This window comes from Armigeres subalbatus, chromosome 2, assembly GCF_024139115.2.
Source record: "Armigeres subalbatus isolate Guangzhou_Male chromosome 2, GZ_Asu_2, whole genome shotgun sequence".
Taxonomy (NCBI): Eukaryota; Metazoa; Arthropoda; class Insecta; order Diptera; family Culicidae; genus Armigeres; species Armigeres subalbatus.
The window spans coordinates 115,045,897-115,063,986 of record NC_085140.1 but is presented as its reverse complement, the minus strand read 5'-3'; the positions used below and the strand labels follow the sequence as shown (position 1 = coordinate 115,063,986).

General features: G+C 40.2%; 1 protein-coding gene across 4 annotated transcripts in view; it reads right to left on the bottom strand.

Moving 5' to 3' along the window:
• Window positions 1-1,325: 1,325 nt before the first annotated feature.
• The window catches only part of LOC134210699 (neurocalcin homolog), a 493,920-nt gene continuing 477,155 nt past the window's right edge, over window positions 1,326-18,090 (bottom strand). For all 4 annotated transcript variants that reach the window (XM_062686925.1, XM_062686923.1, XM_062686924.1 and 1 more), the window contains exons 3-5: window positions 14,806-14,924; window positions 4,561-4,749; window positions 1,326-4,465 (exon numbers count right to left, since the gene is read on the bottom strand). In XM_062686925.1, coding sequence (XP_062542909.1) covers window positions 4,271-4,465; window positions 4,561-4,749; window positions 14,806-14,924 — 503 coding nt within the window. In that variant the 3' untranslated portion in view covers window positions 1,326-4,270. The remainder of the gene's footprint in view (window positions 4,466-4,560; window positions 4,750-14,805; window positions 14,925-18,090) is intronic.

The window sequence follows — 18,090 nt, the reverse complement described above, 5'->3', positions numbered from 1 at the left end:
ATATCCCGTCAGTTTCAGGTCCATTTTTAATATACGTTTTGATACGCTTATTTTCATTTACAGGCAAAAATAGTGTTACCTCAATTAATGTAAAAGTTCGAAGGGGTACATCTCAAGAAAAAGGTTGAGAATCGCTGGCCTAGATAGTCATTTACCCAAATAGGTCATTTGGCCGAAAACGTCGTTTGGCCGAACAGGTCATCCCGAGCAACACACATGTTGTAAATCAGTTGATGATACTCATATACGACCAAATTTGGTCATATATGAGTTATTGCAACCAAATCAACGTGAATTGTGCTGCTAAGGATATGATCAAAAATGTCATTATGCCGAATGGATCAGATGATCGTAAATGTCGTTTGTTGAATCGTTCATATACTGTTCTGCAAAAGGTGATGATCGTTATAAAACAGAGAGCAAAGCGCCTTTTACTATTTCGGGCGACCATATGAAAGTATCGTTTATTCTTTGAACGATTTCACATGAAAAGCAGTAATGAAAGTGGTTTGTTTTAAAATTGTTGTACTTTGTTTTGAAATTTAAAAGTGTGAAGTGATTAATGATAAATAGGATGTGAAAATTAAGAAAAGAGAAGTGACAAATAAGAACGGAGGCATCTTTCTTCTCACTTTTCGCTTTTTATTTATTACTTTTCACTGAGAAAGAAAAGTGAGAAGTGCGAAGTAAGAAGTAGGATGTGAGAAGTGAAAACGTCTCACTACTCACATCTCACATAAATTTCCCACCACTACTTTAAACTTCTCATTTCACTCAGTGTGGAGTGGATTAGAAGCAAGATTAGAAGTGATAATTGAGAAGTAACAAGTGAGAAAAGAGAAGAAATAAAACGATAAAATGGGAGAAGTGAGAAAAGGGACATCTTTATGAGAAGTGAGAAGCAAAACTTATTTCTCCCCTCTCACTTCGCACTTCTCACTATTTATAGTCAGAAGTGAGCAATTATAAATGAGAAGTGATAAGGAAGACATCTCACTTCTCAAGTTTCACCTCTTATTTTTCACATCTCACTTCGCACTCACTTGTTACAACTGAGAAATAAGAGTGAGAAATAAGAAGTGGAATATCTCACTTCTCCCCCTGACTTTTTACAACTAAAGTTTTAGCAAAGTAGTCCTATCAATTAGTTAAAAATGTATTCAGACACAAAATATTGAAGCAACAAATTTAAAAAAGCAGATTTTCCAATGTCAGCAATTGTCTTATACATATTCTGCAAATTGAGCATTTTTAAAACTATGAGTTTAATGAAAAATTCTAAACCAGGAATAAAATTTCTTTCAAATAATTATAACAGAACAATGTAATAAATAAAATGGAAAAAAATATTATCAATTTTATTCAAAAGGCTGTACAAACTTCTCTTCAACTCTTAGCGTAAAACTAAATGTAAATGTGAGACTGTCAGTATGTGTATGTGTGTATGCTTGAAAGTATTTGTGTAAGTGTCTCTTCCTCATTCCCTTTCTCATCTACCACTTCAATTCATGAGGAAGTGACTTTTAACAATTAAAATATTAAAAAAGGGGAAATCAAAACATAACTAAAATTTGTTTTCACTGAGTTTACTAACTAATGCATTCTTTGAGATAGTATGTTCATGTTCGTATGCGTGTTTGCGATCACAAAAAGGTTAGAAAACTGGTAAATGTAGAACGAATGTTTCTCGAAGTGTAAGACTGCAAGAAGAAAATTTCTTGTGATGATGGAACTGGGATAGAAATAAACCGTTGCAATCAGATGATACCGTCCGAAACGACTTACAATTATAAAGCATAATAGTGTGTAATAACGTAATAAATAAATGAGAGTAGCTCGTATACTTGAATAAATATGAAGAATCGTCAAATACTTCGAGGGGTTCTCTCAATCCTAAAAATAAACTGAATAAAAGAAATGAATCACTATTTTGTTAGCATTGAAGATTGTGTTACTTTTTGGAAACTATCATCCAGCATATGTTTCATGAAAACTGTTTCAGAATCAAATTTTTAGCACATTCACATGGTACAATTCGACTTATGGATCATAATTTTGAATCTTATCTATAAACTGGACTTTTTTATGCCTAACGTTATCGTTTTTTGTTGACGTCGACATGTTTGTTTCAATCTTTTACATTTGGGACTATTTTCAGTTAAAGTGTTTCAAATACGAAGAATTGATCCAATCTCTTCCTAGTCAAAGATTATCGACATTTTCACATCTGTTTCACACGCTCACATGGGTACGTATGTTGACATTTTCCTTTCCATCGAACGTTGTTGCTTGTTGTGACCGATCGTGCTTTGGGCAGAGACTGCAGACTGTGACTTCGCGGAAGCAGAGAAAAATTCTTACAGTATTGGGCAACCGGTCCGGCCGAAGGCCGGCAGCGGTGCACAGTTTAGGCCTGATCTGTTCTTGGGTATTTCGTGTGGGTGTTTGCAATCTGCCGAAGAGAACATATTCAGAAGAAGAATGGCCACCATGTATGCGAGATGACGTGGTGCCACCTGCCGACCAATGATGGAACAGTTCTGGTGAGTTCGTTCCACGTTTGCTTTGATTTTTTTCGCATTCTCAATGAAGATTGCCGGATTAGACATGTGAAGTACAGAGCATTTCAACAAAAATGTCTAATACTTTCTTCCACATTAGTATGCGTCTGGGCGAGAGAGGTAGCCATTCATCTCCATTATGTTGTCTTCGATCGATAGCAATCCAGAAAAGTGTTGGACATAAATTGAGGAAAATCATCCCTGAAAGCAACACTCGTTTATTGGGAATGGCAGACGAAAAACTTCCTAATCATGGTTTGTTTTAAAGCAGAGATGGCACTATTTGGCGTAATGACGGTTGATTTATCGCACAGAAAATCAACGCATCGTTTTCCAATAAATAAATAGAAAGATAATGAAAGATGTTATTAAGTAGCTTTTCGTCAATCTTAAGACACGTGATTTGAAAATATCAAATCACTGCTTGGGTGTTACCAAAGGGAAATTTTCAGCTCAATTGTTTTATCCGTTCAATTTATATGTTTTCCTATGCATATGTAGATGTGAGCGAGAGGAATTTGGTAGCTCTAATAGATAGCTTCAGTTTTCCTAACTGGAAGTGGTAGTATCACACAATTCATAACATTCCATTAAAAGAAAGATAGAGAGATGTTCACTACAGTTCTAATTTTCGTATAATAAATCTCATTCTTTCTTTTGTGTCTTTGTTAAAGGGGTAAGGAATTCTCACAGTTTAGTTTAAATCCACGGTAGCAAATCCGATTCGAAAGTTACTATAGGCTAGGGAAAGGATCGAAAGAGCATCGAAACAAATAACCAACAGCAGCTAGAGCCTTATAGTTACAATATGTGTGTGTGTGTGGATCGATCTAATTTCCTCGGGAAGCGATAGTTTGTTTTCAGTGTTTCGAAGGATTTTTACAAACTCATAAAGAAATTCAAACCGATTACGATGCGCCTAATAACACGTTTTCTTTTGAATCTGGATAACACGTTACAACTAAGGACGCATAAGAGAAGGTATGTCGTGGAAATAAATTCATAGCAATTGGGGAAATGGGGCAGGAACACTAGAAAGCGATGAAAAGAAATATCAATTTAAAAAATATTTACATATAAACTCGCGCTCATGTTTTGTATATCTAAAAAAATCTGAAGCTGGTTCAACGATTTATGCTTATTTTAAAGTTTTTCTTTTTTGTTTTGTTTACTATAGTTTATACTTGTTTGTGTTTAAACTTTTGAGATACTTATTTGTATTATTTTTTAACATTTTTTATCATTTTTCTCAATTTGTAAATTATAAACTGTGATTTGTAATAAATATTGTTATATAATAGTAAAATTTTATAATTATTAGGTTTCTTGTTATCAGAGTTACTATTAGCGTGTTGCAAAGTTTGTCTCAGTTTGCTAACGCGGCGGCGGCGTCTCGAGCTCTCTTCCGACTTATCAACTATTAGCCAATCGTACTCTTCTTCATTCTCTTCTCCCGTTTCCTCTTCATATTCCTCGTCACTTGCATTACTAGCGTTACAAGTATATGCTGTTTCTGCTGTTGTTTTAGTAGTAGATGTAGTGGTAGAAGAGGTCGCAACAGCGGTTCGAAGCCGGCGCCAGCGACAGCTGCCCCGGCGCCGACACCGAACAGGAGCCTGCTGTTGTAGTGTTTGTTGTGTCTGTTGTGATGGTGGTGGTTGTGTTGTTGATGTTGATGATGGTGGAGGTTGTGTAAGTTTTGGAATTGCTCACTGCGCCTGCGGATCACATTGCAACAGCCGCACGATCGACGGATCACTTTTCGCGCCCTCGATGAACTCCTCCAGGCTCAGTTTGCCGTCCTTGTTGCGGTCCATCTGGCGGAAGATTTTGTCCGTTCGCTTCTCCGGTGTGCTTTCATCTTCCGGCATCTTCATCACCGAGCCGACCATCTTGTAGATTGCCTACACACGGAACGAAACAATCAAAAATTCATAAGACCCCACAAAAGGACAAGTCACATCATTCCCCTTGTTTGACAAACACAAAATCAACTCACGGTGACGATTTCGAGCATCTCCTGCCGGGAAATGTACCCATTACCATCCAGGTCGTACATCGAGAACGCCCACTTGAGCTTCTGTTCTAGCTTGCCTCGGGAGGTGACGCTGAGGGCGCACAGGAACTCCCGGAAGTCGATAGTGCCATCTCCGTTGGCGTCGAATGTTCGGAACACATGCTCTGCAAACTGTAATGGAAGAGACAAATTGTATTAATTGAATTTTTAGTTCTGTTGAGGTGTGCCACTGTGGGCAGCTTTTACATCTATCGTATTACACGGTGAAGAATGCTTGTCAAACATTGACTCCGCCTTCAGCTAAATATATAGACAAGTTGGTACAAAATTTGACTGTGTGTAGAGCTGTTAAGAACATAGTTGATCAACTCAGCTTGTCAAACGAGTCTACACACGATCAAACATAGCGTCAACTTATCTAATTTCCTGGGGGCAAAGCCAATGTTTGTCATACATACTTGACCGTGTGTATGGGAGGTTATGTGTAGGGTGGAAGATGGTACAAAGAGTAGTTTGGGACGGCGCATGTTGTAATTGTGCTTAGTTATCCCGCATATATGCTGTCAAGCATCACTTGTCATTAGACGAGTTTAGTACAATTCTATTTAATTCCAACACGTTATAATATTTACCAGGTACGTATTTCGATCTCAACTATAAGGCCGTCTTCGGTGTATCGTACTTGACTCGACTGGACCCAATATTACAAAGTTTTCCATGAGAAAATAACATATTCCTGTGTCCATATTACCCCCAGCCCCCATACGGATGTACGTTTATACGAGATTGTCTTTAAGAATTTCATGTACTTTCCTAAGAATTATCTTAACGAAGGTTGAGGGCTGGAACGGGCTTGGTAGTCATGTGGCTCCGCTTCTGCCGGCTACGCAGGAGGTCGTGAGTTCGATCCCAGACTCGTTCCATTCCTCTACTGTGTATCTTTCTCTATATTTCTCAATTTATAGCAATCGCTAGAACCAGAAATTGACTTTCATACCGTTTCTTTCTTTTATCCTAAACCTATAACTTCACTAATGCTAGCAGTAACTGTTAGAGTTTGAAATGAACGAAAGCTTGCTTCAGCATCCAATTCTAACATCCACTCCTTACATTCCAATCGCATTGGCAAACGCGTTATTCAAAATGAACCCCTGCTCATCGAACTTATCCCAAAAGTTCCAATAAAATTCCGCATGAACTCGTAACAAGTGCAGAGGTATTGCAGGCTTGCAGTGGGCGAGTGATTGCATTATCATTTCTTCCCCTTCACTTTGACTTGTATTCTGACGTAGTAGGCGCAAAACATCTGTTAGTTCTTTGCTGATCTGATCATAATGGAGTAGCAATGACGGGTGGTCAATCAAGCTCAAGCTCAATCTCTATTATTCTAGTTTTCTAGATCTCTGATAGGCAGTGATACTATTGATGGGTTAATTATGAACGATTTCAATGTATTTGATCAACTGCGGAAGCACAGATCACCTTAAAAAAGAGTGGATTTTTACTGTAACAAACAGGGACATAAGGTATCAGAAAATGGCTCGGATGCTAAAGTAAGGACAATTGTTCGTTCGTATAGGAACTGGATAATTTATTTCGAGATAGTAACAGTTCCGCGTGGTAGTCGAAAATGTAATTCAGAGTTATTGCGTTGAAGCCGTATTGGTATCATTCGCATGAAAAAGGCAGCTCAGATGTTTGTAATTTGGCAGAGCGTGGATAAAGATATAGAAGATTTCATTAGGGAGTGTACCCGATCAGGAATGTATAACAAACTTAAAACTCAATTATATCAATTGTTGTTATTTATAACAACGTGTGTTATAATTAGATATTTCGATAAAAATGTGTCTTCGGTCAGTTTTATTTCATATCAAAATTATAACAACACTAGTTATGAATATTTTCACAAAATAATTGCCTACATTTTTTGAAGACATTGGAAAGAATATTGGAGGTAATCACCTTCAGTATAACTTGAACCTCCTCGATATTAATACATAGCTGGAACAAAGTTAATTGCCTATATTATGGATGGAAATCCGTCGTGGTAGCGTACCAGTTTCTATCCGTAATGTAGGCAATTACCTTGAAAGTAGATTTTTGTACAGAAAATGTGTATCCACGTTTGTTATAATGTTGATATGAAGGTATCAACCTCTGTTTTAATTGTGTTACGGCTAGAGGTATTTTTGATATAGATTTTGTTATTTTAACAACTAACCAGCAAAATTTATTACACATTTTGTTTCAATATTTTTCGGAAATAAATAACTTCCTTTGTTATAATTTTGTTATGCATTATTGATCGGGTAAGATATGCAACAGTATGGGTCGATCCGTTAAGAGGAAGATCTCTCTTTAGCCGAGAAGACGTTCCTAAGTGTATGGTTCTGATTTGTGCGGTCGGTGAGTAAATAAACTCATTCGCTATTGAACATGTTTCGTAAAGAACGCAGAACATTCACGAAATACGGGTTTGGCGTTTTGCTTCATGTGGTTGGAGAGTAATGCGATCGCGCGATCATCCGAAACTTCTGAAGACAATTGTGGAGATGCAGAGGTGATCCCGGTCCCTAGTTGCAACTAAAGTCTGACTTATAATTCTTCCCTTCCTATATAACTGTAAGTACGTGGCAAGCACCGTTATTGACTGAAGATATCTGAGCTTCCGAAACATGTAAATTAAGAATGGATACCCGAGCAAAGTCTGACAACATAATGAGGGCAAATAGAGAACATATTTTGATATCGACATCAAATTTAAATCATTATTTGTTTTCAAATTTTGGTCTCCGTGATTGATTACTTATTTTGATATCAGTTTGCTGTTGATTTCTAAAATATATGAACTAAATTGAGCTGCCTTCTTATTTCGTTTTCAAAAACCAATATCATAATGAATTTTTAATTTGATCTCATCGACAGCAGAAATAGTGTTCAATTTGATGTCACAGTAAATTTTTTTGCTGTAGATTTTGTTATTTTATCCGTTAAAAAGACCATAAGGATATCAACCTAAGTAATCAAAATCATTCATTCCACTCTCCTCACACTAACAATTCCAAAACCTCTCGTGGTACCTATGAGAGGTCGTAGAGTTCTCTGCATCTTTCATAAGTATGTGTAAAACTAACCATCCTCCTCCTTCTTCAGCATTCGCAAGGACGTGGCCAGAACAGATCTGGACTATTGGAAAGTGCTTTTCTTCCAGACAGTGTTAAATCAATATCTATATAACGGCTGAAAGTGATGCTACTCTCTATAGTCCAGGCTTGTACCAATAGAGATTTGTGCGAATTGCTCAATGCTAATGCTAATTTCATTATCGGCTCACAAGCTATGGGCTTTAATATGATATATCTGTACCAGAATTGTGCAATCTAATTTACTCCACACGATCATTCCTACCAATAAATAATGTTGCTGCAGAGAACAATCAGATTCCATGTTATCGTGCATAATGATCATTAAAGAACTCATTCCGATGTTTTGGAAAAGTACGCCGGATAACAACAAAACACGACACAAATTGAGCCTAAATAGCCTGTTTAGCAAACGTTATTGATATAGGAGCATGTTATTAATAATGGAACAGATACAATGCTTGATTTTTTTCCATGGGTGGAATATTGGTCCTTTTTATATTTCCAATATTTCCTCGTATTTGACACACGAAATTGAAATAGGTCATCAGGTTGACACCATCTACACGGATTTATCAGCGGCGTTTGATAAAACGAATCATGAAATTGCAGTTGCCAAGTTTGACAAACTAGACATGACTAACTAACATGCTTGTTTGACTTCGCTCGTATCTAACCGGCCGCAGCATGTCTGTTAACATCGGACGCCTCGTTTTTTCACCGTTTTAGTTGGGTCCGGCGTTCCTCAAGGCACCCATCTCGGTCCATTCTTATTCCTGCTTTACATGAACGATGTGCATGTGACAACTGGAAACCTTTGCCGAATGATGTCGCATTAATCGAATGTCATCGAACGTCTTCAAATGTCAAAAGCTTCATCGCAGCTAGGATTCTTGTGCCGTATTAGGAAGCAGTTCAACGACGTATACTGTTTAAAGGCACCATATTTTTCCATTGTTCGCCCTATTTTGGAATATTCGTCTGCCGTCCGTCCCCATATCACCAGAGTGAAATTCAACGAATTGCAGCTCTACAAAGGAAATTCATCTGCTTCGCACTATATCGTCTCAGGTGAATAGACCCGCTCAATCCACCCAGTTATCCTAGTCGATGTAAGCTGATTGATCTGGATCTGCTTGAAGCGAGGCGAAAGTGGTAAAAGTCTGTTTTATCGGCGATTTATTACAAGATTGAACATAAACGCCCGTTGTAGCAACCTTCGTATGCACTCATTTTTTAGTATTCCCACTACAAGAACTATGCTATGGGTTACATAAACCGTTGCGCAGTATGTGCCACTTGTTTAATACATGTTATTTTGTGCTCGATTTTAACGTATCTAGGGAATCAAATAAATTTAGTTTTAAACGTATTTTATATTAGATTTATATATAGTGTAGTTCTGAAGTCATTGGGGTATAATTTTACCTGTTGGCCTAAATAAATAAATGTAAATGTAAATCCAAAGGGACTAAGGGCAAGTACTTGAGACTGATTTTTGACGCTCTTGGAACCATTCGTTTTACTTCGACTGACCAGAGAGGGCATTCTCAGCAGCTGACAACATTGTCAACAAAAATCCGACCCGGACTGGGAGATGAATTGCTCCGTACATTATGTCTACTTATATTTTACTTTGCCCAGGTTTTTTATTTCTGGAATTTTCACAAATACCGGTTTTTCACCGGTTTTACCGGTATTGACTCCACCAAATACCGAATACCGGTATTCGTCAAAAATGGCCAATACCAACCACCCTAGTACCGAGTTAAAAAAACAAAAAAATTGCACCCGTTATTCTTCTATCCTCTCAAAAAAAATTCTTACCAATTTCCGTGATAAATTCTTCCGAAATTTTAAAGAAAAATTTAAAGAACAATCTCAAATGTTAGCCGATTTAATCCCTCCAAAAATGTATGGAAAAATGACCCCGATAGAACATTTTAAAAATGCACCTACGTGAAAGAGGAAAACCTATACTTTCATGTAGTGGGTGTTTTAGAGACACTGATTTTTTGAAAATAAGCCTTTTCGGACAAAGACACCGTGCAGGTGTTTGTCGAGCGATCTGTGCAGCCGCTTGCCTCGCTGTTGTGACGAAACTCCTGGTCGCACATCTTGACAGGAGTTGCTATGTCGGCACCCCGCTCACATTCACAATCGCCGGTTAGGTAAAATGCGCCACCAGCCATTAAATAAAGGAAAAAATTCAGTCAAAAACTTTATATTTTTTAATCTTTATATATTTTATCTATTAATGAGGTTTTTAGCCCATGGCTAGTTCACCTCAAGATTTAATATTAAAAATTTAAAAAATCAAGCTCTATCTGGATTAAGGGCGAATGTCGCAAGAGAGGATTCTCTTCGTCGATTTCCCCTCTTTTTAATAAAAGTGACAAGCAGTGGATTTCTTTGTGGTACACCACCTCAGCACGATAGAAAACAATGCGAACTTGCATTCTGAGGTGATAAACTGCAAACAAATCCTCTGCTTGTCACTTTTATTTAAAAGAGGGGAAGTCGACGAAGATATTCGCTTTTTTACCAGATAGAGCTTGAAATACAGTCTTATTTTTGTCTTTTCTGACGCGATTTCAGCGTTTATGTGCTCAATGCGTCTTTCTTTGGGCACATAAAATATTTTCTCCGTATCATCATCAGTCTGAGACATTGACTATCTTAAAGAATAGGGCTGCACAGAACAATATTACCACATCAAAAAAATGTCACCATTAAATTGAGAGCGTATATTTACCATATTTCCTCTACCAATAGTAAAACTAGGTTGCACTTAACATCCATAAATTTACACGAAATTTTATTACACAGAACACTGCGCACACGCTCTAATCAGGATCGAATAAATGTAAAGCAATGTATTACCGGTTGTTAGTTTAGCTGAAAAACGTAGATTCACAGTAGTTAGTCGATCATGTGATAACCGAAGAGTCTGTTGTGTTCTGAGTTAGTCAATGGCGACGATTGGTACACCCACCCTAGTAGATTCAGAATATGAAATTATTTTAATATGTGCCACAGTTTTGTAAATATCGCCAAAACTATGACTGATAAGATCTAAAAAAGTTGGCCCTCCATGTTTGAAATCCTGGCTACGCCTATAAGGTAAATCGTCATTTTCATAGAGATCACTATAAAAATATGATGAATATTTATGTTCATCAGTTAAATGATCCACGTATCCCAAAATAAAATGGGTCCGCGACGTTAGGCATAAGGACGTTAGGCATAAGTACGTTAGGCATAATGGACGTTTGGCATAATGGACGTTTGGCATAATTCTGCCTTCTTCATATCATAGGCTGTTCTTTGGGTCATTTTATGCCTAACGTCCTTATGCCTAACGTACTTATGCTTAACGGGGTATACCCAAATAAAATATTTTTTCCAAGTGATGTGAAAATTTTATTTTGGGGAACTAATTAGATACTTTCCAAAGCAAAACTGGGACCAATCTGGGTGCTGGTATACCAAATCTGCACCAGCGGGAGCACAAATTGCTGGTTTTGGAAGAGTTGATAATTACCACAGACAAACAGACGTAACAGCTTGAACAATTTACTAAAAAAATCATCGCTAACTCCTCTACCACCATCTTGTGAGCATGTTACACGAGATAATGTTTCGTATGACAATGTCACCAGAAGGCGCTAGAGTGAAATGTCGTACGGCAAACTATTTTTTGTTAACACATTACATGTTCACATTCACACATATCGCAGAACGGCAGAGCCAATCAGTGTATGTGCATGTGGAACATGTCCACATGAGTGTATTTAATCCAAAAACAACGGTTAATAATTTAAATTTACAATATTCTGTCACTCAATTGTGTCCATCCTGTCATAAGTGATGTGACTAAAGATTGTTGTCAGAAATATGCGGAATTATGCCATGTTTTTACTAATTTTTTGCAAAAAGATGCAGGTCATTTAAAAAGATCTTCAAATTGATATTAATAATTCATGTACCACTTTTATATTGCTTTCCAGTCCAGGTAATGATGATGCTCACTTTCATATCACAGGAAAATGTTCGAGAAAATTCGTTCCCCGAGTTAGGTACTCGTAAAATGGGACGTTTTTTATTATCCGTGAAAAAATCTTGTAAATCTCAGCCCTTCAAGAATGCACGGGAGCAAAGTGGACAAAATTATCAGAGGTGTGACTCATGTATAAAAAAGAATAGTGCATTATTTGTTGTGGTAGGCGATATTATTGCAACTGTTTTCAAATTGATTAACCACATTCATTGGTTTACTTACTGCCACTGATAGATTGAATTGACAACCTCATGCAAGTCTATATCCATATGAAGCCATGATGTTACACAAAAAAAAATCCGAACAACTTTTCCAATAATTGCCTAATTCCATGCGAACACACCCAACCGCTCAATCCCAATCAGACAAATTGCCGCCATCATCACCAACGCCGTCGCTCGAGGATATTCGGTCGGATTGGCATCAATTACGCACTTGACCACGATGATGACCAGCAACAGTCGGTCATCGACCAGATGCGAACTCGTAGGTTTGATTTTTTTTTCCTCCCCTTCCAATGATTTATCCCAAATGGCACCCGAAAATCGATGGCCCTCGTAAACGCAATCAAATCAACGGAAGGGAAATAAAATCGTCCGATTGCACGTGTATAGCTGCAAATCGTTTAGGAAGCTGGTAGTCGAGTTCGGGGTTCGACATTGCCAACATTTAATTTTAGTATGGCAATGTGCTAATCAGGCTCAAATAACTAGTTGACTAGACGCCTAGTAAAAGAAGAATAAATGGATGTCAGATCAAACCCAATGGTAATATTAATCCTAATCACAATCAGCAGCAAGATGAATACACCACTAGGTGTTCCAATCTGCCAAATTCACGATTCAGCCATCTTGGATTTTAGTATGGGAGAGCCAGCCGGTTTGTTTTCATTTTGCACTGAAAATGAACTTTGCACCCCTGCCGTCTTCTCTTCCACAAACTTGGCAGGTTGGAGCACCTACTACTGTATTCATCTTGATCAGCATAAGTTTCACAGAGTGATCCGTTTGGTTAGGGGTTCTTCAGAAGGAATAACTCGTATTTAGTCAATTAATTTGCCATAATAATATACAATATAATTATTATACTATTTCAAACCGAACTGATGCTTGATTGCATCCACAGTGCTGTTGAAGCGGAGTTAAAGCAACAGCAAATGAATATATACTTTTAAGAACATATAGCCTTTACGTATACTTTGTATACGAGAAAGGCAAAAAAAGAAGATGGTGTTAAACTTAATCGACTTCAAAAAATCACTTAAATAAAGCTATTAAAAATAAAAAAGGATGTAGTTTAGAATGCAATTGTTAGCATTAGAAGTCACGTGTACATCCTCTGAAAATTTTTAAGCCAAGCAGAGAATTGTGAAAAACAGTCAAGAATGACCAAATAAATCAAAGTGGGTATTCTCGGCAAACTGCCATATTTATCTGAAGTGCTTCCAAGTTTTAGAGTTTAGAAAGAATCAATTTTCAAAATTCGTTTAAAATACGACATCGCAATAAACAATATCAAAATTATGGTCTTATGAGAATTACCAATGGATAATATTCTAGAGTTATATGTTGTCCTTGGGCAAATCTAGAATATACTTCTCGCCAATTGCGATGAGACTTCAAGTGTGAACGAGTTAAATCCGTTTGATTACCTCACAACGGTTCCCATTAATCTCGGTAATAAATTTTCAATCCACCTGAATTTTCCCACCGACACGATGGTTGTTGTGGTAGCAGAGATAAGCTTTATCTTCATCAGGCCCAACAGCCTTTGTTGTCTGGCTCTGCTGTTCGTTGCTCACTCGCCAGGATCAAAACACGTTTTGTTTTCCCATCATCAAGGAATCCCACGCCAATCCTAAGAAAAACAACCCAATTCAAACCGATCCACCGAGCCCTTGGCCCCAGTTGCAGATAGTAGGTACCTTGGAAAAGCCTCCTGAATGTTAATCAAGTACAATCTAAATCTCTTCTCGATGCCATAAAGGATCGCACGGCTCGTGGGGTGATTATCCTTCCGGATGAAAATGAACATGCGACCGAGAAAGCACAACCAATGCTGTAAAAGTTTAATGATTTTGCAACTTTCGGCGCGATTTAAGATGATTCAACCCGTCGAAAGTGTGTACCGTTTCAGTTGGAAAGATAACACAAGATAACACGAGTTCGGTAAAGTTTTCCGCTGTCTGGTGTGGCTTGTAAAAAATTCAGAAAACATTAAAACAGCGCCGAGCTTGAGAAGTTGAATTGCTTTTAACGCAACATGTGGCACGGTCATGATTGTTGAGATCGGGTGAAAGGAGGAAAAATGAGGATTGAGGACTGGTGATGTCAGGGTATAGGATCTAGAAAACGGGTTAGTGCTATTCGATTTATTTGTATTACTTGATTGTAACTTGACGATCTTCAGTGTTACGTTCTTGACGCGACACTGAATACTTTGAAGACATGAAATCCACAAATATACATGTATCTGCTAAAACTATCAAATTAGGAAAACTTATTGCGTTTGTTTTAAAATCATAATAATGTAAAAAGTTTGTGTGAAAAACAAAATCTGGAATCATTTAACTAAAATAAGTTCTTCTAGTTCTATTATGAGGTTTAGGTCAAAGAGTTTTAGGGTCTTATAAAATGTAAATTCAGCAAAATAAAAAAAATCAGCTGAAAACGTTGCCCAATATCGTATACCCCTGTCAAAATATCGTGCTCAATCTGAACTGAGTATCTTCAAGCGCATGATTAGCCCTGCCTTTGGGGGTAATCATCCTTTCTAATCCACCATTTGTTCCCATCTCGGCCCAAAAGAATTCCAACTCCCTGAATTGGAATCCAGTCAAAATCCGAAATAGATTGTGACGGGGATTAATGGTGCATAACTCTGCGAGCGCACATTCACCGCGAGGCGACGTACAGCAAAGGTGAGATCGGATCGGAGCCCCCACACAGACAGTAAGGATAAAAGCTCATCGCCACAGAGCTGAAGGAAAAAAGGATTTCTCGGGTCGGTTCGCTTGCTTACCTTGCTCGCATCTCCGTACGGGAAGAAGTTGCCGTAAATTTTCTTGAATTCCTCCACCGATAAGTGGCCACTGGGGCAGTCTTTCAGGAAACCTTTGTACCATTCTTGTATCTCTGCGTCTGGAATTGTGTGAAAATGAGACATGGGAAAGAAATTAGAGTGGAAACAATGAATATGCAATGAATTTGTTTTTATGGTAATTGTATTCATTCTATGGTGCTAGCTGATGTTTTTTTTTTTTTGGGAGACTCTGTTGTGGAAAATAATACGCTTCGGCGTCGGAATTGCGTGTGGCGGCTTGAATATCAAGGACGGAATGGAATTTTCATAAATTAGCTTACCTTGAATAATCAAGCTGAATTTCAGCACGTTCCGTTAGTGAGCGATGCTTTTTGATTCGATCTTATACCAAAATATTATCATTTTTTCCTGAATTGGGTTTAATCATGATTTGAGCTAATTGAAGGAGTTTCGTTGCTACTTATAAATAAGACTCGTTGATACTATCTTTATCACCATTTTATTAACTTGATTTCAATTAAATATTTTGTAATTACAGTCTTAGAAACGATATTTCCTGCTGGGTATTGCACGTGTTGAAAAAGCATATGACGGTGAAATTGCGCTTTGGAGTGATGTGTCGATCAAGAACGCAATTTTAGCGTCGTATGCTATTTAAACAAACTGATTCGCAGATTTCTGAGAAGGACAAAAGTTTGTAGCACATTAATATGGTTATTATTGATTTTGGAAACTATTGCTACCTCATGTGACTTTGGTTTTTGAATTATCGCTGTTTAAATTAGCATCTACGTTGTAGTGATGTGAATCTTTTGAGAAATTGAACCATTTATTTTTATTTTTTAATGAGATGGAACACTCTCATTCAACGGGCGATTGTCTAGCGTTCCCTTCAGAATAATCCACTGTTAAGTCCCAAACGCAATTCAGCGAAACGACGACGGATAGATAAAGATTTGACATTAAATATATGGACTAACTATCAAATCCTGTTGTTTCCGTTGACGTTCCACTGCATTGCATATGGGGCTTTACTGAAGCGTACTTTTATATACATGAATACCATTTCAATTAGATTCTATTATTTTCGATAAACAGAACTTAACAAATACAAGGATTCATCCCATTTAAATGAGCCCCCTGGAAGGTGTCGGAAAAGCTTTAGCTTTAGCTTTGCTTCAGCTTTGCTTTAGCCTAGCTTAGCTAGCTTTAGCTTTAGCTAGCTTAGCTTTAGCTAGTTTAGCTTAGCTTAGCTTTAGCTAGCTTTTAGCTTAGTTAGCTAGCTTAGCTTAGCTTAGCAAGCTTTTAGCTTAGCTTAGCTTAGCTTTAGCTGTTCCACCCCACTGTTCCCCACCAGCCCCACCTGTTCCTGTTCAGCCCCACCTCCACCTGTTCTGTTCCACCCCAGCTCCTGTTCACCCCAGCCCACTGTTCCACCCCACCTGTTCCCACTGTTCTGTTCCTGTTCCACTGTTCCCACCCCACCCCTGTTCCAGTTCCCCACCCCTGTTCCTGTTCCCAGTCTGTTCCCCAGCTCCCCCACCAGCCCTGTTCCACCTGTTCCCACCCTGTTCTGTTCCAGCCCCAGCTCCCTGTTCCCACCCTGTTCACCTGTTCCACCTGTTCCCACCTGTTCCCAGCCCCACCAGTTCCACCCATCCCACCTGTTCCCTGTTCCACCAGCTGTTCCTGTTCTGCCCCTGTTCCAGCTCCCACCAGCCCTGTCTCCACCTGTTCTGTTCCACCCCACCTCACTCCCTGTTCCCAGTCCCCTGTTCACCCCACCCCAGCTCCCCACCTCACCCCACTGTTCCTCACCTGTTCCCAGCCCACCTCAGCCCACCAGCCCAGTTCTGCCCAGCCCACCCAGCCCTGTTCACCCCAGCCCACCTGTTCCAGCTCCCACCAGTTCTCACCCCACCAGCCCCACCTGTTCCCACCCTGTTCAGCCCCTGTTCCCTGTTCCCAGCCTGTTCCCCACCCCAGCCCCCTGTTCAGCCTGTTCCCCACTCCCACCCAGCCCCACCTGTTCCCAGCCCACCAGCCCTGTTCCCCTGTTCCACCACCCACCTGTTCCCACCCCACCCCCACTGTTCCCACCCTGTTCCCACTCCCAGCCCCACCTGTTCTGTTCCCCACTCCCAGCCCTGTTCCCAGCCCCACTCTGTTCCCACCACCACTCCCTGTTCTGTTCCACCCACCTGTTCCACCACCTGTTCCTGTTCCTGTTCCCCAGCCCCAGTTCCACCCCACCCCACTCCCAGTTCCCACCTCACCCCACCTGTTCCTGTTCCTGTTCCACCTGCACCCCAGCCCCAGCTCCCACCCCAGTTCCTGTCTGCTCCCAGTTCCTCCACCCCACCCCTGTTCCCACCCACCCCTGTTCTCAGTTCCCTGTTCCCACCAGCCCAGCTCCCACTCCCACCCCACCCCACCTGTTCCCAGCCCAGCCCCACTCAGCCCCACCTCAGCCTCCACTCCCACCTGTTCCCAGCCCCCTCACTCCCACCAGCCTCAGCCACCCCTGTTCCCACCACCCCACCCAGTCTGTTCCACCAGCCCCACCCCTGTTCACCCCACCTGTTCCACCCCAGCCTGTTCCCACCCAGCCCAGCCAGCCTGTTCAGCCCCACCAGCCCTGTTCCAGCTCCACCACCCCTGTTCTGTTCCACCCCTGTTCCCCTGTTCCAGCCCTGTTCAGCCCTGTTCCCACCCACCTGTTCCCACCTGTTCACCCCACCCTGTTCCCACCTGTTCCTGTTCCAGCCCCTGTTCCCATCCCACCAGCCCCACCCTGTTCCCCACCCCACCCCTGTTCCCCCTGTCTGTTCCACCCCACCCCAGCCCACTCCCCACTCCACCCTGTTCCTGTTCCCCTGTTCCACCCCACTGTTCCAGCTCCCACCCACCCCAGTTCCCCCTGTTCCTGTTCCCACCTCAGCCTCCCCACTGTTCCTGTTCAGCCCTGTTCCTGTTCCCCCAGCTCCAGCCCCACCAGCTCCACTCCCACCCTGTTCCTCACCCCTGTTCCAGCTCCCAGCCCTGTTCACCACCACCCTGTTCCCACCCCACCTCAGCCTCACCTCAGCCTCAGCTCAGCTCCCAGCCTCAGCTCCCAGCTCAGCTTAGCTTTGCTTTAGCTCCTAGCTTAGCTTAGCTTGGCTTTAGCTAGCTTTAGCTTAGCTTTTAGCTTAGCTTTTAGCTTAGCTTTAGCTTAGCTTTAGCTTAGCTTTTAGCTTAGCTTTAGCTAGCTTTAGCTTAGCT